This window comes from Eschrichtius robustus, chromosome 18, assembly GCF_028021215.1.
Source record: "Eschrichtius robustus isolate mEscRob2 chromosome 18, mEscRob2.pri, whole genome shotgun sequence".
Taxonomy (NCBI): domain Eukaryota; kingdom Metazoa; phylum Chordata; class Mammalia; order Artiodactyla; family Eschrichtiidae; genus Eschrichtius; species Eschrichtius robustus.
In genome coordinates, this window is record NC_090841.1 from 6,924,253 (window position 1) to 6,950,899 (window position 26,647).

Consider the following 26,647-nt stretch of genomic DNA (forward strand, 5'->3'; position numbering starts at 1 on the left):
CTGGTCATCATGTCACTCAGGCTGTGTTTTCTTCATTCAGTCACTGACTCTCTTGAACTTCATGAAATCTTCCCTCTTCTCAGTGACAATTCAAAGTGGAGAAGAAGAAGAAAGTGACTAGATGCTGATTTAGAATTTAAAGTTGTGAGCGAGGCTGTGGTGGAAATTGTAGAAGGAATATAAGATGTTCCACCCAAGTTCATATGAACAACATTATTTAGCATAAATTAAGAGCCAAGGGCTTCCCGGGTGGCGCAGTGGTTGAGAGTCTGCCTGCCAATGCAGGGGACACGGGTTCGAGCCCTGGTCTGGGAAGATCCCACATGCCGCTGAGCAGCTGGGCCCGTGAGCCACAATTACTGAGCCTGCGCGTCTGGAGCCTGTGCTCCGCAACAAGAGAGGCCGCGACAGTGAGAGGCCCGCGCACCGCGATGAAGAGTGGCCCCGGCTTGCCGCAACTGGAGAGAGCCCTCACACAGAAACGAAGACCCAACACAGCCATAAATAAATAAATAAGTAAATAAAATTAAAAAAAAAATAAAATAAAATAAATTAAGAGCCAAGTTCTGTACTTACTCAGGTAATATCACTCAGCCTCGACTTCCTTGCCTCTGAAATTGGGATAGAATGCCTACCATCCGGGGTGTTAGGAGGTTTTTTGGCTTGTTTGCTTGCTTGTTTGTTTTTAATTGTGGTAAAATATGCATAACATAGAACTTACCAATTTAGCCTTTTCTGAGTGTACAGTTCGGTAGAATTAAGTACATTCACATTGTTCTACAACCATCACCACCATCCATCTCCAGAACATTTTTATCTTCCCAAACTGAAACTCTGCACCCATTAAACAGTAATTCCTCATTTGCTTCTACCTTCATTCTGTCTCGGGCAATCACCAGGGTTTCTCCTTTCAGTCTCAGTGAATTTGACTATTCCAGACACTTCACATAAGTACAGTTATACTCTCTGTTTTCTTTCGTGTCTGACTTATTTCACTTAGCAAAATGACTTCAAGGTTCATCCATGTTGTGGCACATATCAAATTTTCATTGCTTTTTGTGGCAGGATAATATTGCGTTGGAAGTGTAGACCATATTTTGTTTATTCATTCATCTGTCCATGGATATTTGGGTTGTTCACACATTTGGCTATTATGAATAACACTGCTGTGAACATGGGTGTACCAATATCTGTTTAGCGCCCTACTTTTTAATTCAATTGGGTATATACACCCAGGTGGATTACTGGATCATATGGTAACTTTATGTTTAATTTTTTGAGGAACCACCGTACCGTTTTGAAGTTTTAATAAGAAGTTACAACCAAGCATTTGGAATCCTCTGAACTTGGCAGTTCAAGCTTGGAATGGAAATAAAACTGGTTTGTCCTTCAGGCTCTAGGGTCCCACCTCTTGTCCAAACTAATTTTACAGGTGAAGTAATCCCCTTTCTCCAAATCAGTGGAGAAGTACTTCCAAGCGAGGGCTCTAGTTAGAGCATGAAATACTTGTTCCCATGGACACATTGTCTTTTCTGACTGAGTTCTTAAACTAGGTCTAGCTAAAACATAAGGTAACCAAACGATAATAATAATGTATACCTTTGGGACTCGTCCTGTTAACTAGCCCTTTCTAGGAGCCAGGATAAGAGTGTCCCGGCCACATTGAGCAAGGGATGTGTGGGGACTATGTGTTGAGAAAAGGTAAGCGGCTGGAGGGGACACACTGGTTTAAAGTGGGAGAAAATTTTAAGTGTCACAAGGACATTTTTTTTTTAAATTAATTAATTTATTTATTTTTATTTTTTGGCTGTGTTGGGTCTTCGTTTCTGTGCGAGGGCTTTCTCTAGCTGCGGCAAGCAGGGGCCACTCTTCATCATGCTGCGCGGGCCTCTCACTATCGCGGCCTCTCTTGTTGCGGAGCACAGGCTCCAGACGCGCAGGCTCAGTAGTTGTGGCTCACGGGCCTAGTTGCTCCGCGGCATGTGGGATCTTCCCAGACCAGGGCTCGAACCCGTGTCCCCTGCATTGGCAGGCAGATTCTTAACCACTGCGCCACCAGGGAAGCCCCCCACAAGGACATTTCTTGATGAGATACAGCAGGAAGAACATTCTGCCAGAAGGGCAACCTAGAGAGAGAATTGGATATTTATACTAAATGTGCTTCTTTGGGACTTTCCTGTCTTTAACACCTCATTTTACGTTTTGAGTTTTTTCCCTTTCTTCTGAGGGCTTCACCCTAAGTCCTTTTCCCTTCTCCCTCCAACAGTCACATCCATCCAGTGGCTTCACAGTTTACGCTGTCCACTCCCAGTTTGCCACCTCCAGCCTAGTGTCTGTCCTGGGCTTCTTTATTTATTCAGCAGATTTTATGGAGTCCTTACTATGGGCCAGGCAGTATTCTAGATGCTGGTCCAGATGCAGATGTGGTCCTTGTTCTCGGATGCTGATGCGGAAGCGGGGATGACAGACAGTGCAGGGAGGATGCTTCAGTAGGATGGTCCAGCTGTCCCTGAGAGCTAACATCTGAGCAGACATCTCATGTCTGTTCAACATCTCTGTCTGGATGACACCAAGCTCTGAAACTCAGTTTGCCCAAAGCTGAATTCATGACCTGCCTCCTTTCCCTGCAATCTGTCCCTGCTCTAGAATATTCTATCAAAGTAAGTGATGCTACCATCCTCCAGGTGGTTTAAGGCAAACACCCGACCTGGCCTGGGAGTCATCTGTAAGAACTTCCTCTGCCACCGCTTCCAATCAACCACCAACTCCTGTCCATTTTACCCACTGTGTATTTCCTGAATCTATCCTCCTGTCTGTCTTTACCACCATCTCTGTCATCTCATGCCTGGACTACCACAAAAGCATACCCCTCACTCTATAACCACTCTTGCTGTCTCCTCACTGCAGCCAGAGGGATCTTTGAAGAAAGTACATCAGATCGTGAGCTCCCCTGTGAGGACCTTTTAGTGGCTTCCAGTAGCTCTTAGGTTAAAAGCCGGATATGTGATCCAGGCTCCGCCTTCTTACTGGATTCAGATTCACCCAGCATCACCGCCACCCTTTGTGCCCCTGTTTCTTGACTTCACCATCCTTCAGACCACTGACAAGTTCATCCTTCCTTCCCATCTCAGGGCCTTTGCACGTGCCACTCCATTTCCCCAAACACTCCCCACCCTATTCACCTAGCTAACCTCATCCTTCAGGTTTTAGTTTACATATGACTTTGTGGAACAGTCTTTCCAGACCTTCCCCACCCCCAGATTAAGTTAGAACTTATTCTTTTCTTGTACTTTTCCTCCGTAGGCTTGAGGATATTCGTCCATCCACTAAAGAGGTATCTATCAGGTAGCTTCTCTGAGCCAGGCGCTCGTAGGTGTTGGGATATATCAGTGAACAAAAGAGACAAAATCCCTGTAGACTTACATTCTAACAGATGAGACTAAATAAATAAACAAACATAATAAACCCAGAAATGGGATAGTTTATTAGAAGGTGACCTGGGGTCTGGAAAAAAAAGAGAGCAAGTTGGAAAGTTGGGCAACAACGATGGTGGGGGATTTGGTTGCCATTATGTCTAACTGTGGATAATTTTAAGTGTTATATATGCTTTTCTTTTTTTAAAGATTTCAAATGACTTTATTATTTCTTTTAAAATATTTATTTGTTTGTTTGTTTGTTTATGCCTGCGTCGGGTCTTAGTTGCGGCACGTGGGATCTTTCGTTGCGGTGTGTGGGGTTCTCTAGCTGTGGTGCGTGGGCTCCAAAGTGCGTGGGCTCGGTAGTTGTGGTGCACGGGCTTAGTTGCCCCGCGGCATGTGGGATCTTAGTTCCCCGACCAGGGATTGAACCCGAGTCTCCTGCATTGGAAGGTGGATTCTTAACCACTGGACCACCAGGGAAGTCCTAAGTGTGATTATATGCTAAATGTCTTCCTTGCTAAATGTTTCATTCCACTGGGGCTTACATGGTGTAGTCTTCTCCAGGCACAGAGGAGGGTCTTTTGAATGAGATGAATGAATGAATAAGTGAATGAGTGAATGAACAAAGAAATGTGAAGACAGAGAAAAGAATGTGCTGGACCTGGACCCAGGCACTGGCCTAGGAATGGAAGAGTGCATTTAAGAAATACTTCATGCAAGAGCAGGCAGTGGTGTTTGGCCACCCGGTTGACTGGACGTGCCCTAGTGCAGGGCAGCAGTGCGTCTTACCGGCGTGGAGGTTACTTATTGGGAAGATTTGTGCCATGTGACCATGAGCTGCTGCTTTAGGGCAGCTGGACATGTCCAACGAGCTTAGCCTTCTCAGTGCCTCACTTGCATAGCAGTGGGGTCTCCATTCCGAGAAACACAACTTCAGGTCACTCAAGGAAGAACCCCACCTCAGTTTAAAAGTAAGTGTCTCTTGCCTTTGCTAAGCTTCCAATCCATTTAGCTTTCTCCTTGTGCCCTAATGATTCCTTCCCTGTGACAGGAAAATCGAGTAGCACTTGATAGAAATATGAAAACCCTGTCAGCTCAGATTACCTCCACCTACGGCGTTCTGCATGTTCTCAACTTTTTGTACTCTTGATCTGGAAATACATAACTGCCAGCTGAGCTAGTAATCAAACTATATAATCATGGACCACTTGCTGCCTTGCTTTCCTCTCTCTCTCCCTCTCTCTCCGCTGTTTGGTAGTTTTAAAGTTACAATACCCGTGCCACCACTTAAATTTTTTTTCACAAAATTGCTGACTTGAATTAGATGTGCCCTGTGATTTTTTTCTGAAAGATGCCAAGTTCTGAGTATCCGCTAGCTCACAAGCAAAATGATTTTTGCCCACGGTGCACACTTGCATCAGCATGAAGTCATTCCCAGGTGAATATTTTATGACTGCAGCCACTGTAATTGCACCCCATGTAGCTGGAGGCACATGTAGCAGAACTGGCTAAGGGAGCAGGGATGGAAGGATCCAGGTGAGGGTAGGGCAAGGAAGGCGGATCAGCCTTGGGCTTTGTTTTTGAGACTAATCCTGGTGCTTTTCCATTTCAGATGAGATTAAGTGAGGATTTCTTCCTCTGTTACGTGAGTTTCTATTAGGTTTGCTTGCAGCCCCCTCTGGTCCATCTGTCAAACTGTCATCATCCCAGAATTAAAATTCTGACTATTTATACACAAAGGTAAAGGATCTCACCCATATTCAATATTGGTTCTAAATTTCATTTGGGGACATTGTTCTGTGATGGTTTTACATTTGTCTAGAAAATACCATCAAAGACTAATTAACAGTGTCAGAAATATACCAGATTAAAGACTTCTCTTAGGACCACACTTTTAAAATCCCAGGCTCTACCCTTTGGGATTTGAAGAAGCCAAGAGAGCACAGTTCTGTGGTTCATGGACTCCTAACTGCTGTGTGAAGCAGAGCTGTCAGCCAGAGACTGGGGGCGGCGGGGTAGAAGGTAATGGGCGCTCCAGGTGCGGGGACACTGATTTCTAGAAGATGGATCCATCCCCAGGAATCACTTACCACTCCTGGCCGCCAGACAGCTGAGGTTCGGGAACAGCCTTCAGTTTCTGGGCAGGCTGTGTTGAATTGTTGAAAGGACTTGGATTTTGGAATCAGACTCAAATTTGAATGCTGACTGTGCATTTATTGCCTTTGTAATCTGTCCTGGCTCAAATTACTCAGCCTTAGTTTCTGCTTTTGCAAAAGGAGCAGCAGATTGCACAGATTAAATGAGTGCATCTATGTAGGTGTTTGGTAAAAGTTATTTGTCTGGTATTAGCCCTTGGCCAATGTTAGTTTCTGTTTCCTGCAGGCCTGGGCAGTGACCGGGGTCTACTCCTGGCAGGGGTTTGGAGCGTTAGCACCATATCAAGCAGTAAATCAGAGGCAAAGGTCCTTGTTGGGGATTCCAGCTGTGAGGCTGTGGTTTATAAAGTGACAGGGCAGTGAGCCAAGGGGGAGCCCAGTGACCAGCACGGGTGTATCACTGTGTCTGCCAGATAGCAGCCTGGCGAGCAGGAATCTGGTGGCCAACACTGGACAGCTTGTCCTGGCATTGAAACGGGCCCTGTTGCCACTCCTATAGGGGAGATTGGTGAGCCTGAGTCCCCATGCTGACTGTTCAGGGCAGGAAGGGCCACAGTGAGGGGCGTGGGCCGAGCCTGGACAGAGGGGCGAGGACGGCAGAGCACCAACAAAGGGAAGAGGGCATCATTATAGTTTATTGTCATCGTTGTATTTTCATGTCCTGGTTCTTTAAGGTCTGCCAATGCATGTGGCTTTGAGAACAACTGTCAACAGAATAGACGGGTATTTCACTTCCTAAAAACAGGGAAGGAAAGAAACAGAAGACTTAATTCTGGTGTTTAAAAATGTTTGACGTTTTGCAAGAAAAGCAGCATCTCTGCTACTGTGGGACCCTTAAGTGGTTTGTAATCACCATGCCTTTTCTCACTCTTAATTGATCATAAACCAGCTTTATCTGCTTTGGAATGAACTTTCCTCACACCTTATTCAGGATCCTACCAGGCTGGGAGTTGGTCCAGATCAGGGCTCATTAGCATTAAAGACTTGTCCAAGCAGGTATTCTCAACCCAGTGATGGCTCATCAACAGTAATATTGGCCCCTCACCTGCTTCTAAATGCTTCCTCTGAAATAGCCTTCTTCTGGTCAGACCTTCACTGTTGCAAAACAGTTGATGTACCCAGTACTATTTACAATAGATATTACTTAGTCAAGACCCTTACTTTGTCTTATTGATCTACTAAAACAGCTTTGGATTGCGTCTTTGTTTCCAGCCTTGCCCCATTCTAATCCGTTTTCCCCATTCCACAGCCATGGCCATCTTTCTAGAATGTATACATGACCATGTCATTCCACATTGAAACCCCTCGGTGGCTTTTTGTTGCCTTCAGGATCAAGTCCAAACTCCTTCATGTTACCATGGGGCAAGTAGATGTGCATGCAGAGGACTTTGGAACCTCAGAGCAAAATATTATTACCATTATCTGCAACCTTCCCAGAATAGTTTACTATGGTTGTAACACTTAAGCTGAGTTTTAAAGGATGAAACAGAGTTCACCTGGCAGGAGGGGAATGGGAAAGGCATTCCAGGTAGAGAGAACCACATGCTTAAAGGCAACAAAGCAAAAAACATCATGGTATATTCACAGCATGATAAATAGTCTAATGTCAGACTTTAAGATCCAAGGAGGGAGTGGCCTTCCTTGGTCTACTAAGGAGCTTGGATTTACTTTATAAGAAGTAAGGGGAAGCGGCGGGGGGTGGTGGTGGTGGTGTGATGAATTGGGAGACTGGGATTGACATGTATACACTGATGTGTATAAAATGGATGGCTAATAAGAGTCTGCTGTATAAAAAAATAAATTAAAAAGAAAAGTAGTAAGGGATCACTGAAAATGATTAGTTTTGTTTTTGAGAAAGAGGAGGATGTCAAAGAGACTGGAGAAAGACGGTAACATTCAGTGAATATCTACTATGTGTCAGGAACCCTGCTAGATGCTTCGTCTAGGTTATTTCTTCTAATTTGCACCAGAACCCATTTTATAGATGAGGAAATGTAGATTCAGAAGGACTCAGCCTTTTTTCTGAGTCACTCCAACTTACATGTGGTGAATCCATGTGCTTTCCACTAGGGTAGCCAGCTCAGGGGATCAGGGCAACAGCTGGGGTGTCCTGGCCTGTCCTTGCCTCTGCTGCAGCCTCCCTTACCCTGGGGCCCATCTCCATGCAGCACCGTACTGGACCAGCTCGTCACGTCTACTTGGCTGATGCGCTAGGTAGTAGTCTGTAGGAGTTTGCTATTGTCACCTAACAAACTACCACCAACTTATCCACTTAAAACAATACCTGTTTATTTGCTCACATATGACAGAGCTGAGTTCTCTGCTCAAGGTCTCAGAGGCTGAAGTCAAGGTGTTGGTTGGGCTGAAATTCTCCCTTCCAGGCTCTGGGGAAGAATCCACTTCCTAGCTCATTCAACTGTTGGCAGAATTTACTTCCTTGTGGTTGTAGGACTGAGGTCCCCTTTTCTTTCCAGCTGTCAGTGGGTAACTACCCTCAGCAACCAGAGGCTGCCCACATTCCCTGCTCCTGGTCCCCTCAACCTCCAAGCTGGGGATGGGGTGTTGAATCCATCTAGTGCTTTGAATCTCTGACTTGCTCTTCTGCCTCCAGCCAGAGAAAACGCTGTGCTTGTAAAAGGCTAGTGTGATTAGGTCAGGCACACCCAGATAATTCCCTTTCCTAATATCCAATGTGCTGTATCATGCAACTTACTCACTGGAGTCAAATCCCTCAGATTCACCTTCCTGCGGAATATGCAGGGCATGTACACTGGGGAATAGGGCTCCTGGAAGACATTTTAGCATCCTGTTCACACACATACCTTGATTACATCTATGTTTAGAATTTGCATTTATTTAAGATAAAAATTTTCCTCCTTGGAATAGCCCAGGATTTTGTTCCTATCTGCTGCCTAACACTTTGCCAGAAGTCCCCTTAGGGAAGGAGACCTTAGCAGATGTTGCATTTCATTAATATTTTAGGAAACAATTTATTCCACTTCTGCTTAAGCCCCCAGGCAGCAGGCTGGCCCATTCTTTGCTTTCTGTGCACACAGCCTTAGGTGCCGTGTTCAGAGCAGAACACAAAGAAGGTGTCAGTCCCCATTCCCTGACCTACCTGGCCCAAAGCTACTGCCACTTAGTTAAGGCGAAGCTTTCTTGGAATTCTGTGCCCTTCAGACACATGTTCTGACTAATGCAGAATTCAGATTCTGCTACTGATTGAAATGCTTCTGCTTGTAAACCTTAATTTATGAATTTTCAGCTCTATGAGTAATATTTATACTTATTCTTTATTGACAAACATTTTTCAACTTTATGAATTTCTAACAACGACAAAAACAAGAAGTGAACGAGAATTCATGAGCCGGCAGTTGCTCAGTTTGTGGGAGAGCAGGCAGGAACGGATGCTGAACATGGCCCAGTGCAGACATGGGACTCCCTGCCCTTTGGGGTTGCAGGGTGACCCCAGGTGTTCACCTGTGCCTGGTTTGCACCTCACGGTTACCCAGCATAAGACATCACCATTGTTGGAGGAATGGAGAGGAAAGCCCTTGGAGAGAGGAGATGCAGAAGAGTTGAAACTCGCAAGCTTGAGCTTGGGATCAGAGATTCATAAAATCCAGAAGCCAAGAGACAGGCCTGGCTTCGCTGCTTTAGGCTTAGTGTGGAGGCTGCTGGCGGCATCCTTGAGAAATCTCCCTAAGGGAAGTGGTCAATGGAAGCCTTTGCTCGCATATCATGAAATTTGAAGGATTTAAAGGGGTTGTAAGGTTCATTTACTAGTCTGTTGATGATAATTTGCAAAAACCAGTTTGAATAATGTTTGCCTGAGTGATTTTGTGGTAGGTTTTTCAATATTTGTGCTTTTATTTTACATAGATGATGGTTGGACAGCAGGTACCAGTCATACCTTTACCCATAACAATGAATGGAAATAAGGATTTCGATTTTGAAATTTTCTATTGGGAAGGACTTTGAGGAAAAGGATTGTGTCCATAAACTAAGGAAGAGCAAATGGTTTTCAGAGGCCAGGAGAGGGGAGCCTACCATTTATTTAGTGCTTACTGCATATGAGATACTCTAGACATGATTTTGTGGTGCCAGCGGTGCTTGCTCTTCTAATGTTACAAATGAAGATGCAGGGGAAGAAAGTTAGTGACTGTCGCAGGGTTGCCGTGTTCTCAGTGCGCAGCACTTACCACGGGCCTCGGCGACCACAGTGCCCTTTCACTGGAGCCAGAAGGGCACAGCCAAAGCAAAGCAAAGGAGGATTCTCTTTGTTTTGTTTTGATTCATAAGTCCAGTAATTATAATGCTTTAAAAACTGTTTATTTCTCTCTGTAACCCTAGGATTCTTCCAAGGAATGACATATTTGCCATTAAACCATGATGATTTAAACTGCTTGAAGAGCATTACCATCTGTTTTCTATTGAGGTTTCCCCATACAATTTCAGTTGAAAACAGTTGCTATTTATGTTATCAAGATACTTGTATTTGGACATTAGTACAGCTCCTGGGGGTTCATGGTTTTGGACCAAGGCTGTCAGAATCAGGAAGATTTCAGTACATTTTCCCCGTTTCTGATTGAGACAGACTAGGGTGTTACATATGGAAAGCCGGGAAGGTCCATTACTTGACAGGCATTAAAGCATTGTTGAATATTGAAGGTATTTTTGTACAGCCTTAGTTTAGCTAAAGAAGTAACCAAAAGTTAGCTATCAAGAATTATTAAAGAATTAGCTATCAAGCTAACCCAGCAGAATTTTAGATATTACCAGTCTCGTTTTCCACTAAGACAAGTAAGTACTGTCTTTTCACTAAATCTTTCAGTCTTTCATTCAACTAGAGCAGTGGTTCCAACTGGAGATGGTTTTTGCCCCTAGAGGGCATTTGACAATATCTGGAGACATTTTTTGATTGTCACAACAAATCAGGTTGGGGATGGTCAGGGAGAGAGGGTGCTACTGGCATCCACTGGGTAGAGGCCGCCAGGGATGCTGGTAAACATCCTACAATGCTCAGGGCAGCCTCCACAGCAAAGACTTACCCAGTCCAAGATGTGGATAGTGCCCTGCTGGAAAACTCTGGGCCAAAGGGAAAGAATAACGAAGTTGTCATTGAGGAACAAAACCAATACTATGTTGAAAGAGAAAAAAAAAAAAAGGGAAGATAACTTCCCTCTCGGACCCTAAAGGAAGAGGGAGAGTTTTCCAGCTCCCTGGAGGGGAGAGAAAATTCTTAGAGTTCAAGGGATGAATATTATTTGGATTTACAAGTTGGCGAACCTCCTAAAGCCAATAGGCTGTTCATTTTTTAATAGGCTGTTCAGTTTCTTCTCCCTTAAAGGTTTCATATTCTCCAGAAGCTACTAAGTAGAAAGGGTTCTTTTTCAGAGGGCAAGAAATCCCGGCTAGAGGTACAATTCTGACTTCTTCTAGCAGCCCCTGAAGTGTTTATAAAGTATATAGGAAAGAAGGTTAGGGCTCAGTTGCAAAAACCCACTTTTCAACATTTGACTTGGTTTCTCAGGATTTGGACTTGGTTTGCTGCCAGACTGTGGCTTACAGAAGCAGTGTTTGATGCGGAGTAACTCATGCATTCTTCGGATGCTTCCAAACAATTAATTAAACAGATCTGTGACACAAAAAGCAAACTATATTAGAGCCCCAAATCCAAGCTATGGAAGTGGAACACCTAACTTTTCTTATTGCTCTATTAATAAAAGCCGGGAGATAAGCCCTTGATCATTTCTGTAATTTCTTATACCTTATTAATAACTTCAGCAGAATTTAAATTGAGTTCAGATCAGATGCTCTTATCTTTTAACAACTCCCATATTAAGCATATAATTAAAATGCTCCAGTTTAACTATTTTCCCCAAGGTATTAACTACTAAAAGATTCACACAGTGATGAACCAGAGTATTCATGGATGAGGCCTCAAGCTTTTAAGTACTTCAGATAAGGAAAAGGGATTTATTACAACTGGTCTAATTGATATAAAAGAGGAATGGTAAGAAGTTGCTTTTAATTACTCAAAAGTCTCTTGAAAATACCGTGTTAGCCTTTGGTCTTTTAAGTCACTAACCTGCATCAATGTTTGACGATGTTCTCTCCTTTGGGAATGTGACTTGGTAAATATTAAAGAGAATTTCTCAAGTCAAAAAGAAGCTTTAAGTCACTTATGTGCTGGGAGTTCAAATGTCCTGGGCTGAGTGACGCTGGCTTTTATCTTCCGTGATTACATCTATGCTTTTAAGAGAGATGGTATGATCACCCCTGGCCTTTGCTCTCTTTGTTAACCAGCTTGGTTTTTCTTACAGTAGTTCTGTTACCTAGAGGGGAATTAAGAGAAGATGTTATAGAAAAGATGGCATTTACTGAGGCTACAAAGGACCGGAAGGCTTGCCCACGTTGCCGGATGTCACAGATGGGAGGGAAGGGCACCACTCATACAGACCCACTCTCCCTTTAACATTTGTGTCCCTGGACTGTGTATCTCACCTTACCAGTTCAGCTGCACCCATAGTCCCCCTGTTTCCTGAGCAGACATAAAAAAAAAAGAGGACCCTCTTTGCTATGTATTAGAATGAACTCCAGGAAGAGATGAGGAAGCTTTTCTGGAGTGTCTGGGTGGGGAGGAGGGGGGTAGAGAGTAGGGGGACAAAAGTGTTGTATTTTTTTTCTAATCCTCTGTGATGATTTAATTGTGATCATTGTTAAAAGAAGGAAATTTTGGGAAAGTATGCCTAGCCCTGCGGCACTGCGAAAACTACCTTTTGAAGCAGTGGAAACTTGTGAAGGTAGAGATGGCTGTCAGCGTTGGTGTCCGCTAATCTGCTTCCCTTATTGATCTGGTGGAGTTAGGGATGTCTTGAGGGTATTTCCGTAGGGCTTGCATGGAACAAGATTTCATAAAACAAGGTGCCATTAGGAGTCACGTGGGACAGATGGGGCACTTGACAAAATGACAGCTGATGATACTTGTGATGACAGCTAACATTTATTGAGTACCAGGCACTTTGCAAAGTGATCTTTATGTATTTTCTCATTTAATTCTCAGGTTGGGAATTCCCTGGTGGTCCAATGGTTAGGGCTCCGTGCTTCCACTGCAAGGGGTAAGGGTTTGATCCCTAGTTGGGGAACTAAAATCCCGCATGCCGCGTGGCACAGCCAAAACAAAACAAAACGAAAAACAAATGAAAAAAGAACATAATTCTCAGGTTAACCTAATGACAGAGGGTAAATAAATAAGCCATTTTGTAAAAGAGGCTTAATTAATTAACCCTTTAAAGAGAATATTACTAGTAGGTTTCACATCAGGTATTGAATTTAGGCAGAGCCTGTGGTGTCTGTGACTCTACTGTATGGCACTATTACTATGATTATTCTTAAGACCTTGCTGTCAAAGTCCAGCCAGCAGAGCTCAGGAGGGGGGACCCTGCAACGGGAATCCAGAGAGTTCCTGTGGACCTAGAGGAACCCTCTTCTACCCAGTACCTGACCTAGAGAGGTGTGTCCTGCTGCCTGATTAGGATTCTGTGTAATCCAGCATCCTAATCAGGATGCCATGATGATTAGGATGCCATGATGTCCTCTGGTCCAGGGCTGGAATCATTTACCAGATTCCTGGAGTACTGTGTTGAGGAAGATGCTAAGCCCAGCCCTGGATTAGTGAGAAGTTAACAGTCACTCTAGGTGAAGTGGGAGTAGTGAAATGCATGCCATGTGTTTCTCCTTCTTTCATTAGGACTTAGGCTACTGGGGAAAGGTGGCTAGAGGGAGAACCATGATTCTTTAGAGCTGCCTCTTCAGAGCCAGACTCCAGTTACTGCCTTGGAAGGATGTGAAGCCATGAGATGTTGGTGGTTGGAAGAAAAGACAAGAGGCAATAGGCTGATAAAGTTGATGGGCTTTGAATGAGGCTCAGTGTTGGGTTAGTGGGCGTAATGTCAATGTTGCCTTTACTAAGGGCTTATAGGTGCCTCATACTGTCCTAAGTACTTTATTCTAAACGTGTAATAACCCTTTTAATACAACAACTCTAATGAGTAGATACCACTGTTATCCCCATTTTACAGTTGAAGAAATGAGGCACAGAGAGAATGAACAACTTGTCCAGGACTTGAGCCCAGGCAGTCTTAACCACTCAACTGCTATCCTCTCAAACTTTATGAAACCCAGAGCTTAATGTGTAAGATGAGACTAAAGCAGGTACTGAAATGATATAGAGGAAAAGTATTAGGTAAATGGTACCCTCTCTTGGGGAGAGGGGTAGGGGTGCTTGGGCAAAAAGACCCAAAAACCATTAAATTCTGTTTATCTTTCTGTGTATTGTTTTAAAAAATGTTTGAAAACCACCGCACTACCATAGACAGTCCCCACCTTTTAGGCAACTGATGCCCCACCTTGGCTGTGCTCAGTGTGACTGCATTCATGGGAGCTGTTGAGGAAAGGGTGAAGCTTTTAGAGTGTCTCTGGGCTCAGAAATTGAGAAGAAGAGTTGACTATGAAAGGAAGCACTGGCCCCATGGGACAGGTGTGCACTCGGTACTCTGTTCATACAGCAGATACTTCTGAAGCGTAGCCTTGTTTATGGCGGGGCAGGAATTCACAGGGTGAAATCCTGCCTGCCTGGAGTTTGTACTGTTCTTGATGTGATGGTGGGAATTGAGGTGGGAAAAATACGTTGGGACCAGATAATGCAAGAATTGGAGGGCCAGAAAGAAGAGTTTGGAGTTTCTGTGGAAGACCACATAGAGGTATAGGGAGGCGGATGCAGTGAATGAGGGAGCAGGGGGGAGGGGGGAAGAGCGGGGTCCGTGCCACTGTGTCCCCGACAGGTGCTAAGGGGCTGACCTGGGTGCCAGTGGGAGCAGACAGGGATTTAAATTTGGAGTCTGTAACAGAAATGGAAGCCCACTGACTTGCATTGGTTGACAGAACGGAGAGAGTCAGGAGGATTCTGACGCTTTAATTCTAAGTTTCTAGAACAGTGATGGCCATTAATAATCAAGAGTAAAGGAGGGCGGGGGCCAGTGTGCAGCTGAGAGAAATGTTTGCTTTAGACATTACCTTTTCCCCAACCTCTCCACTTAAAGTACCCCCTTCACCCTTGAGTTTGTCCGGCTCCTGTGTTTCTTTTGTAATTGGTCACAGTTTGAGATGATTTTGTCTGTCCCTGTCTGTGCTCCGGGTGTCCCCCCACTGGAATGTAAGTGCTGTGAAGACAGGACCACGTCTGTCCTGTGCCTCCTGCCTGGGGCAGAGCCTGGCACAGAGAAGGCTTAGTCTCCTTCATTTTGACAGAGATATTTCTTTGCCGAAATGGTAAGCTAGCAGGTTTACTTTAGCTCTTTAGTGAGAAATAAAGCATCCACCTGGGTTAAAATATGCAGGAGGCGGGAAATAAAACATCCATTTGGTACCTTAATAATTAAACTAAATTGTGCTGCCAAGTGATAAATGCTGCTAAATCAATGAAATATGCATCAATTAGGCAATCACACAGCCAGAACATTATACAACTTGATTGCCTGGGATTGTTTAAAAAAATCCGTGAAGAGACTAGTTTAATCATTGTAATATGGATAAATACTCAGGATCAGGAAAACATGTTTCTTCAAGTTTGGCTGTAATGCCTTCAGAGTATTAATAACTGATTTGCTTTTCTTCTACAGCCTTCCACTCAAGAACCTCATTCTGGCCTGGTTAGTGTTCATTCCTCCTTGCCATTCTTTCTTCTTTTAAAGTTCAGTCTCACATAGAGAATGGACTTGAGGACACGGGGAGGGGGAAGGGTAAGCTGGGACGAAGTGAGAGAGTGGCACTGACATATATACACTACCAAATGTGAAATAGATAGCTAGTGGGAAGCAGCCGCATAGCACAGGGAGATCAGCTCGGTGCTTTGTGACCACCTAGAGGGGTGGGATAGGGAGGGTGGGAGGGAGACGCAAGAGGCAGGAGATATGGGGATATATGCATACGTATAGCTGATTCACTTCGGTATAAAGCAGAAACTAACACACCATTGTAAAGCAATTATACTCCAATAAAGATGTTAAAAAAAAAGAATAAATAACATTTCTGTGTATACTTACAAAAAAATAAAAATAAAGTTCAGTCTCAGTTATCGGCATTCCCAATAAATGAAGTGGTAACAAGAGCGTTGGGATATGCGTCAGAAACCCTGACGTCTCGTGCTGACTGCAGTCATGGTCAGAATGATCCTTCCGAGCAGGTTGGGTAGATACCACTCATCGCGTTGTAGGGGGCTGTCAGGGCTCCTATAAATCTACACTTCTTCCGCCCAGTGCGTAGGACCAGAGCCGCTGAGACCCACACCTAATTTGGTGGGAGTAGATGAGAAAAGTGAAGGAGTTAGCGATGCCTTGGGTGTCATCCTTCTCACTTGGGAGCTTGGTCCTTCTGCTGTAGTGGATGGGATGCAGTAGTGGGTTCCAGGAGTGTTCTTTTTTGTGTTATTCAAGAGTGTGCCACCAGGAGACAGAAGCACCCTGGGACGGACGGGTTGGGATCTGCTGTAGCCACAATGCAGGGACGCTGGATGGGGAGTAGGAATAATCACTCCTGCGTGAGAACAGGAGGTCTCAGGGGAGAGGTGAGAGCTGAATCCCAGTTCGAGGAACCTGTTCCAACCAGGGGATCCAGGAAAGAAAACTGATGTATGAGAATTTTTTAATTGATTGATTGATTTTGTAGATAATTCAAATACCATAAAATTCACCCTTGTATGCATAAACCTGGTAGTTGTTGGTATATTCACAAGGCTATACACCATCACTCCTAATTCCAGAACATTTTCATCACCCCCAGAAAGAAACCCTTTACCCATTAGCAGTCAGTCCTCTCTCCCCTGGCCCCGTCGCCTCTGACAATCTCTAATCTACTCTTGCTTCTGTGCTTTGTCTATTCTGGACATTTCATATAAATGGAATTGTATAATACGTCGCCTTTCATGCCTGGCTTCTTTTATTTAGCATAACATTTTCAAGGTTCATCTGTGTTGTAGCTTCTATCAATAATTCATTCCTTCTTATGGCTGAATAATATTCTATTGTATGAGTAAACCACATTTTATGTACCATTCATCTCTTGATGGACATTTGGGTTGTTCTCGCTTTTAAATTATTATGCATAATGCTGCTATGAATATTTGTGTACAAGGTTTTGTGTGGACATATGTTTTCAAGTCTCTTGGGCATATACCCAAGGGTAGAACCGCTAGGTCATATGGTAACTCTGTGTTTAACATTTTGAGGAACTGCCAAACTGTTTTCCAAAGGGACTACTCTGTATTGCAATCCCACCAGCAATGTATGAAGATTCCAATTTTTCCACATCTCTACCAACACTTCTTATTGTCTGTGTTTTAATTATACCCATCCTAGTGGGTTGAAAGTGGTATTTAATGGCTTTGATTTCCATTTCCCTAGTGACTAGTGACGTTGGCATCTTTTCATGTGCTTATTGGCCATTCTTATCAATATCTCTTCTTTGGAGAAATGTCTATTCAAATCCTGCATTCATTTTTAATTGGGTTATTTGTCTTTTTATTGTTGAGCTATAAAATTCTTTATGTATTCTGGATACTAGACCCTTATCAGATATATGATTTGTAAATATCTTCTTCTATTCTGTCAGTTGTCTTTGCACTTTATTAATAGTGCCCTCTGAAGGACATATGTTTTTATTTTGATGAAGTCTAATTTATCATTTTTTCTCTTTAGTTACTTGTGCTTTAGGTGTCATATCTGAGAAACCATAATTTCAGTTTTCTTCTAAGAGTTTTATAATTTTAGCCCTTCCATTTATGTCTTTGATTCATTTTTAATTAGTTTTTGAATATGGTCTGAAATTCATGACTTCATGAAGTTTTTTTTTCTTCTGCACCGCACAGCTTTCAGGATCTTAGTTCCCCGACCAGGGATTGAACCCGGGGTCACGGCAGTGAAAGCGCCAAGTCCTAACCACTGGACCGCCAGGGAACTGCCAGTGGAAATTTTTTTTATAGGTTTTTTTTTTTTTTTTCTTGTGATGAGCACTTTTAAGGTCTACTCTCTTAGCAACTTTTTTTTTTTTTAATTTATTTTTGGTTGCATTGAGTCTTCATTTCTTTGTGAGGGCTTTCTCTAGTTGCGGCAAGTGGGGGCCACTCTTCATCGTGGTGCGCGGGCCTCTCATTATCGCGGCCTCTCTTGTTGCGGAGCACAGGCTCCAGACGCGCAGGCTCAGTAATTGTGGCTCACGGGCCTAGTTGCTCCTCAGCATGTGGGATCTTCCCAAACCAGGGCTTGAACCTGTGTCCCCTGCATTGGCAGGCAGATTCTCAACCACTGCACCACCAGGGAAGCCCTGCCAGTGAAAATTTGAAAGACTCAATTGATCAGCTCAGGGTGTTCAAGCATGTGGGGAATGAACTGTAGGAGCTGTCGCTGGAGGAAGAATAAGAAGATGGTTTTCTCCTAGGATTTGGTGCTGAACAAGCATCGCTGTCCTGACAGTTTGAAGAGAAAAAGGTAGAGAGATTAGGTTTATGTATAGAAATGGACCCAGCTGAATTCTATAACCATGCAGAATATAGGCCTTGCAAAGTCTCACGCTCTAATGAAGGAGATCTTACTTTCCAAATAGCAAGTCAATGATGTGATGATTTGGATATCTACAAAAGATGGCCCCTATCCAGCAGTGAAGCAGGATGCTGTAGTCCTTTGGTTATTATGAGCAGAGGAATCCCTTCATACTTTGGTGATGATGATGTGACATCTGATATTAATCCTTGAATACTTTCCAAGTTCCTATGAAAAGCTCATTTGCTGTGTTGCTAACCTGTAAGTGTTCATAACTAACACATAAGAGCATACCATGCGCCGGACACCACTCTTAAATGTTTTTTTTTTTTTTTTGAACTAACTCTTGCATCACCGTTTTAAAAATCCACTTGCCCAAAACATACAAGAGGCTACAAGTGGCTGCTTTACAACTGCCCAGAAAAAGGTGTACAGCTTGATGGAGAACAACTCTTATCCCCGTTTCTTGGAGTCAGAATTCTACCAGGACTTGTGTAAAAAGCCACAGATCACCACGGAGCCCCATGCTACCTGAGATGAAAAAGGGAGCCCAGAAACGAGGACATTTCATTTTTTTCCTAAGTTGAAAGGCTGTCACCTGCCGAAAAGACTGACCTTGAATTCAGCCTGGGTGTTCAGGAAACATCACTCAGAACTATTGATTCAGAGTTGGGTAGTGAATCAGGAAGCCAGTAGCCGTCTAGGAGAAGCTGGTACTGGGACAGCTTCCGTAACTGATGGAGCACAGGGAAAGCGTGGTCTAAACGTGGCGTGTCTCACGCTGGAAAAGCAGGAGCTTGCAACTGAAAGATAACGATGTAACACTATTGGTCCAGAAGCATTTACAATCAATAGGTCTGGGGTTATGTGGCCTTAGTGAGCTGGCTGTACATTTCTCCCTAAATCAGTCCTTGTTACCACATAGTGGTTTAGCTGTAGTTTCTTTAGTACTAGGTAACATATGTTTACTATATGCAAGGGTATTGAAGTTCCTATGACTACAGATCGGCAGTACTGTTGTCTCACGTAACTCTAAAACTGAAACAGTCTGTTTGAATTGTCAATCGGTGTGTGTAATAGAATGAGTGCTGTTGTGTAGAAAACGACAGTGTCCATTATGAGTGCCAAAACTGTCCTGAGGGCAGCTAAACTTTGAAGTGGTCTTTGAATACTTTTAATAAATTTATTTTGATAAAAAAAAATCCACTTGCATTAGCTCTTTTAAATCTCACAGCAGCTCTGTGGAGTCAATGATCATTATCGTCACTTACAGATGAAGAAACTGAGGAGCAGAGAGGTGGGAGGGAGAGGAGGGCTGGTTGTCTTTCCCCCGAGTCTGCACCATTTATCGTGTGGATGCTTCGGGACACAGTAGGTTCTGGTTGGTTGGGAATGGGATGACTGATTAGGCGCCTGGACCACTCTCACTAGCTGTATCCTCCAGAACATCTTTCTGGCTCACACAGGCACGGTTTATTTCCGGTTGTTTTCTCCTCTTACCAAGCAGTGGTTTGATGTTGTCTGCATTGTTGTGAAGTCCCAGAGCAGTTACAGAATTCAGCAGCCATTTCCAAATTCAGAGTACTTTTCACTTACTGAATCATGTGTCTTTAAGTACTGGCCGACTTAAGCTGGTTTTCAACGAGGGGTACTGTTCACTGCCAGCTGTCTCCCACAATAAGGGACAAGAGCAGAGTTCAATTTTATTTTATTATTCTGTTTTGTTTTATTTTTTGGTAATTCAAGACCTCTCTCAGAGGGGAGTACAGAGCTTCCTTGATACTTCCTACTTCAAACAGATGAATTACTACCCAGCCTGGAGAGCAGCCAGATCTCCAAATTGACATGTTCACTGAATTATAAATTTCATGTAAGAGAATAATGCCAGGCACAAGAGGATTTGATAAAAGGGCATTTGAACTCTACAAATGATACAAAATATTCCCCTTCTTAAGAAACTTTAATAAATTGTTAAATAAAAGGCTCTGTGTGGAAGATTTTATGTTCAATTCAACTTCCACTACACATTTCAGTGACTAGATTATTCTGGCAGTATGTCAGCAGGAGGCTGAACATTAGGTAATTCCATGTGAAATATTTCTAGTGGCCGAGCCATCGCCATCCCCCCCAAAATGTCCTACAACCCCCAGAGATTCTCTGAGTCCTAGGATGGGACTGGTGAGCCTGCACTATGATTCAGAGGCTAAGACTCACGGTTCTGCAGGTGCCTGGTGTCCCTTTTCTTGATGACGTTTCGATCAAACACGTGCTTACTTTATTTTTCTGTTGAGGTGACAATGACTTATAACATGTAGGTTTCATGTGTGCACCATTATATTTCTACTTCTGTATACCCTACAACATGCTTATCACCGAAATTTTCGTTTCCATCCATCACCATACTGTTGATCCCTTTTACCCATTTCGCCCTCCCACTGCCAGCCCCCAACCCGGAGCCCTTCTCCTATGGGAACCGCTGTTCTCTGTATCTATGTGTTTGTTTCTTTGGTTTAGTTTTTTCATTTATTTTGGCTTGGGGGATATTTGTTTTTTATAATTTCACATATGAGTGAAGTCATACAGTATTTTTCTTTGTCTGACTTACTTCACTTAGCGTAATCCCCTTGAGGTATATCCATGTTGTCTCAAATGGCAAGATTTTATCTTTTTTATGGCTGGGTACTATTACATTGTGTGTGTGTAGGTATGTGTTTATGTAGCACATCTTCTTTGTCCATTCATCCACTGATGGGCACTTAGGTTGTTTCCATATCTTGGCTATTGTGAATAGTGCTGCAGTGAACATGGGGGTGCAGGTATCTTTTTGGATTAGTGTTTTTGTTTTCTTTGGACAAATACCCAGAAGTGGAGTTGCTGGATCAAATGGTAGTTCTTTTTTTTTTTTTTTTTTTTTTTTAATTAATTAATTTATTTATTTTTGGCTGTGTTGGGTCTTCGTTTCTGTGCGAGGGCTTTCTCTAGTTGCGGTGAGCGGGGGCCGCTCTTCATCGCGGTGCGCGGGCCTCTCACTGTCGCGGCCTCTCCTGTTGCGGAGCACAGGCTCCAGACGCGCGGGCTCAGTAGTTGTGGCTCACAGGCCCAGTTGCTCCGCGGCATGTGGGATCTTCCCAGACCAGGGCTCGAACCCGTGTCCCCTGCATTGGCAGGCAGATTCTCAACCACTGCGCCACCAGGGAAGCCCCAAATGGTAGTTCTATTGTTAATTTTTTGAGGAACCTCCATACTGTCTTCCATAGTAGCTGCCTGGATTTCCACTCCCACCAACAGTGCCTGACGGCTCCCTTTTCTCCACCTCCTCCCCAACACTTGTTACCTCTTGTCTTATTGATAACAGCCATTCTGACAGTTGTGAGGTGATGTCTCATGGTTTTAATTTGCATTTCCCTAATAATTTAGTGATGTTGGACATCTTTTCATGTGCCTGTTGACCATCTATATGTCTTATTTGGAAAAATGTCAATTCAGATCCTCTGCCCATTTTTTTAATATGGTTGTCTGGGTTTTTGTTGTTAAGTTGTATGAGTTCTTTATGTATTTTGGATATTAACCCATTATCAGCTATATTATTTGCAAATATCTTCTCCCATTTGGCAGGTGGTCCCCTGATTTTGTCGATGGTTTCCTTTGCTATACAGAAGCTTTTTAGTTTTCTATAATCCCACTTGTTTATGTTTGCTTTTGCTTCCTCTGCCTGAAGAGACACATCTAGAAAGATACTGCTAAGACCAATGTCGAAGAGCGTACTGCCTATGTTTTCTTCTAGGAGTTTTATGGTTTCAGGTCTTACATTCAAGTCTTTAATCCATTTTGAGTTAATTTTTGTGTACTGTGTGAGATAGTGGTCATTTCATTTTTCTGCATATGGCTGTCCTGTGCTTACTTTTTAATCTGAAATTCAGGATACAGTGTACATCCTTTCAGCGGAGTTTCATCATTTTTATTCTGTTTGTGTGGATCAAATGCATTCTCCTAGCCCTGTTTAAAACTATTTAAAACCTTGCATGGGACCTTCAAAGAACTATAGGGCATAGGTTCTCTGTTAGGAAATTGCACGTTCTTTACTTTTCCTTCCTAAATACACTTTTCTTTAGAAACCAAACAAATCTTACCCATTTTAAACAGACTTTCAGAGGGAGGAGAGCAGCCATCTCTTACTCTAAGGGGTTGAATAAAACTCCGAATATTTTAACACTAAAGCCATTTTAATAATGTTATCATTTTGATGCAGGCCCTATCTAAATAGAATGTTATGACTATCCTTGTAAAATGATGAAAACAAAAAAATTTAATCTTTCACTAAAATTCTGTATACTTCTTCCAGCTGTCATTGCCTGTTTTCCACAGTAGATGGTCATGTTCCTAACTGGATAGTTTTATCCCCAACAAGCGGTAATCTCAGTATATTCAGGCTCTCTATTTAATTTAGTGGATTAGTCCTTGCAGCTGTACCCAGAGGTACATTTAGAAGATTTATCCTTTAATAGGAATAGATGGTGGTGTCATTGTCTTTAAGAGATTACAAATGTATAAACCATAACAGGTTTGAAAAGATATAGAGGAAAAAATTAGGCCACAACCATTCCGGGCATTTAAATCTGACGCAAATCCCAGTATGCCCTATCTTCAGAGCAGTCCATTGTAAACAAGCTGTCCTATAGACGCAGAGCCTGTTCTGCGTTGAATAGGAAACTGAAATGATCAATAAATATCTGCCTTTGCAGTAAACTGGACTCTAATGCAAGGTCCTCTTAGTTTGATGAGGCCTCAGCTTTTCAGACAAAAAGCTTCATGAGTTTCAAAGGGATTCTCTGTCTCCATACTTCTCACCCATCTACCTTCATCCCAAGCCTCTTCTTCTCAAGGTAAAGTCAGCTGGGTTTCAGGGAGCCCTGAATACACCTCCTGGACCAGTGGTGCACGTGTGCATTCTTGCTCTCGTCTCCCCTGGGTCACTCACACTGTTTCTCACTGTTGTTCATCCTCTGTGAGTTACAGAATAAATGCTGACCATACGCGTCTGCAGCTCCACATCCACACAAGCAGATTGTGTGTGCGTGAGCACATGTGTAAAATCTTCAGACAAGTGAGGCTGCTCTTGGCTTTCGTGGAGCCCCTGGCATGGGGGTTGGAGTGACAGACTTCCCTGTGGTGACTAAAGGAAGCTCTTTCCCATATCTGGTCCCAGAGAAATGCATTTCAAGGCCACTCACTAGGAGTCGGGTCAAGTTCCAAAGCAGGTGGCAGCGGTAGGATGGTCGGCAATGGCACACGGCAAGGGGGTCCATCCATTTTTCATGAACTTGTATGCTTCCACAGGTTCAACCTTTGGGACTGAAGACCAGCCGGCTCTGAAGGCAGCTCTGCCTTCCAAAGACACACCCAAAGGGGCTGCCAGGGTGGCCCCTCCAGCGTCCTCCAGTGTGACAACACCTCGCAGGAGTTTGCTTCCGGCGCCAAAATCCACGACCACACCGGCTGGTAAGACTTGCGCTGTGGAGAAGCTCCGCAGTGGAGAGCCTCTTCTGCATTAAAGTCTTCTGAAAGTCCTTGGGTAAATCAATTGTTTAGATGGGATGACAGATGAGTTTCAGATGGCATTTAAAATTAATAATAATAATAATACCACAATTTTCAAGGCACTTTCATATATTCCTATGTTTAAATTCTCACAACTCCCTCTCACTCCTCCCTGTGACTGGTAACCCATCAGATCACACAGTTTCCATTGCAAAAAAAAAAAAAGGATCAAGCTGTTTTAGGCAGATTTGATTCAGGGAAGCAGGCGCTGATGAAATCGTTGGAAGGCCAGTAGGAGCGAGCTGCAGACTGTACCCCCGGGAGTGAGTCCCTGATCCCTGGGGGAAACTGCTGCCTCTACAGGGATTCAGGGGCTCCACCCCCCTGCTGGTCCCAGGCCCGCACCACCCACGCTGGGAGGCAGGGGTCAGCAGCTACCGCAGAAAGGCTCGCTCCCGAGCTCACGCCGTGCCTGCGCTATCCAGACCAGCCAAGCCGATGCCCCGAGCCCTGCACCTCCACTAGTGAGGGACACAGGAAGCTAGTGAGGGACACAGGGAATTCAGCTGATGCAAAGGTGTGACAGATGAAGGTGCTGGACAGCAGCCGAAGCAACCCGGTGCGGCCCCCGCCCCACCTTCTCCTCCCAGATTGCAAACGTGCATGTTTGCCCGCGGGATGTCCAAGCACGCGGCATATGGCTTAGCTTTCCATCTTCCGCGCTGTAGGAAGACACACTAAGAGGAAGGAAGCCTGGATGTTGAGCCTGAATCCACAGTAGATGGCTCACCCCTATGGCTATTCATTGCTCCAGGTTATTCTTCTGTGCTCTTATACTCATGCACCAATGCATATACGTATACACACAGATGGGCTTGCGTGAGTTCCTAAAAGTAAGATTGGATTGCACCCATTTTTCTACATGTTACTTTCTTTACTCAAAGTATGTCGTAGAGCTGCCCTCAAGTCAGAGTATGGCTCATTTTTCAAAGGCTGCCTGGTGTGGATATACCATGATCTATTGAACCATTCCGCCACTGGTGGACATTCACTTTGTAACTGGTGTTTGCCGCTATAAACAATGCTGCAGTACATGTCCTTGGTGGCATGCTTTCTACGGGATTGATCCCCAGCAGTGGGATGGCTGTGTTTGATGCATTAATAGCTATGATTAGATTCCTTTTCAAAGAGGCTGCAGTGCTTCACATCTCCACCCATATCCCTGCTAAGAATAGATATCATTTTTAAAATTTTTTGTCCATTTGGTGGGAGTAAAATACTATCTCATTGTTATTTTAAATTTGCATTTCCCTGACCACTTGCCCTTCAATGGAGTACCACCTTGTAATCCCCTTTGGTAAGACTTAAATTGACTTGTTTGGCTTTGTTCTTCCTCAGTGGAGGGAAAGCTCCTGGGGACGGTGACTTGTCCGTTTTATTTAGCACAGTATCCCCGCTGCTGCAGTGTCCCCAGTGACTGACACGCAGTGGCTACTTAGCATCTATTTGTTAATGGTTGGATAAATCAACGAATCAATGAATGAATGTCACACGACCTTTGACTCTTGGTTCCAGTTTAACAGTTTGGCCTTGGTTTAAATAGAAAATAACTAGACAAGCCTACACTGAGTTAAAATACAGTTGTCGAATCAATCCTATAGACCAGTGTTTGTCAAATTTTAGTGCATCAGAATCACCTGAAGTGGTTGTTAGAACACTGATTACTGGGCCTCATCCTAGCGTCTCATTCAGTAGGTCTGGGGTGGGGCCTGATAATTTGCATTTCTAATGATTCCCAGGTGCGCCGACCCTCCTGGTCTAGAGATCACACTTGTTGAAACCACTGTTACAGAAAAATGGACTAGGAATTTGAACAGACAGTTCTTAGAAAAAGAAATGCACATAGCTCCTAGCCATATGAAAAGATAATCAGCATCGCTCATAATAAGAAAAACATAAAGTAAAACTACAGTAGACTATGGTATCTTACCTATGAGGTGGGCAAACATCCAGAAGTTTGAAAACATACACTATCATGAATCTGCAGGAAAAGAGGCATTCTCGTACGTGTACTGGCTGGAATATAAAATAGCTCAACTCCTATGAAAGGAAATGGGCAATATCTAATAATAAAATCACATGTGCATTTTTTCTTTGACTTAGCAGTCCCACCTCCAGAAATCTTTCCCAAAGGTAGACTGGCAAAAGCAGAATGCACCAAGTGATTCATTGCAGCGCTATTTGAAATGGCAAAATACTGAAACAACTCAGCCGTCTGTCCGTAGGGGACCAGCTGAATGGATTGTCACACATCCATGGGATGCAGTACTCTACAGCTGTTGCATGGGCGGGGAGATCTCTCTCTATGTTAACTAGAAGGTGGTTTTCAGGATACATCATTAAGTGATAGAAGCAAGATAGACCTAACCTTTTATCTAAACAACAGGGAAATCATATGTATAATTAAATACATACTTGCTTAAATTAAGAAAAAGCAGTAGAAGAATAACCTTCGAAATTTTAAGAAATCTTTAAGGGAAAAGAAGGAATAGGTTGGAATGGGGACAGAAGCTAGACTTTGAGTACACCTCCTTGTGTAGATTTGACCTTGAAGTTACATAAATATTTTACACAATGGTAAATTAACATTGAATTTTAAAAGGTGATAGCTAAAAATCAAAAGTATGATTAAACAAATGAAAGTAATTGCATGGCCTGTTGGTGGCATAAACACACAGAGAAGACTTATTCCAAGTGACTTTAAAACAGTAATTTGGTTGTTCCGCCCTAATAGTATGTACCCTATGTTCAAAAAGAATTGCAAAAAAAATCTTAAACTGTTTTTAGTAATTACATTATTGGTGATAGTGTGGCTATTGCGATTCCAAATCTGCTGTTATTCTGAATGTGTGTATTATGGGATAAATGGGATAAAGTA

General features: G+C 43.4%; 1 protein-coding gene across 3 annotated transcripts in view; it reads left to right on the plus strand.

Annotated features, from left to right (window-relative positions):
- Positions 1 to 26,647, plus strand: part of MTUS2 (microtubule associated scaffold protein 2) — a 325,841-nt gene that overhangs the window by 141,565 nt on the left and 157,629 nt on the right. For all 3 annotated transcript variants that reach the window (XM_068526669.1, XM_068526670.1, XM_068526671.1), the window contains one exon: positions 23,509 to 23,670. In XM_068526669.1, coding sequence (XP_068382770.1) covers positions 23,509 to 23,670 — 162 coding nt within the window. The remainder of the gene's footprint in view (positions 1 to 23,508; positions 23,671 to 26,647) is intronic.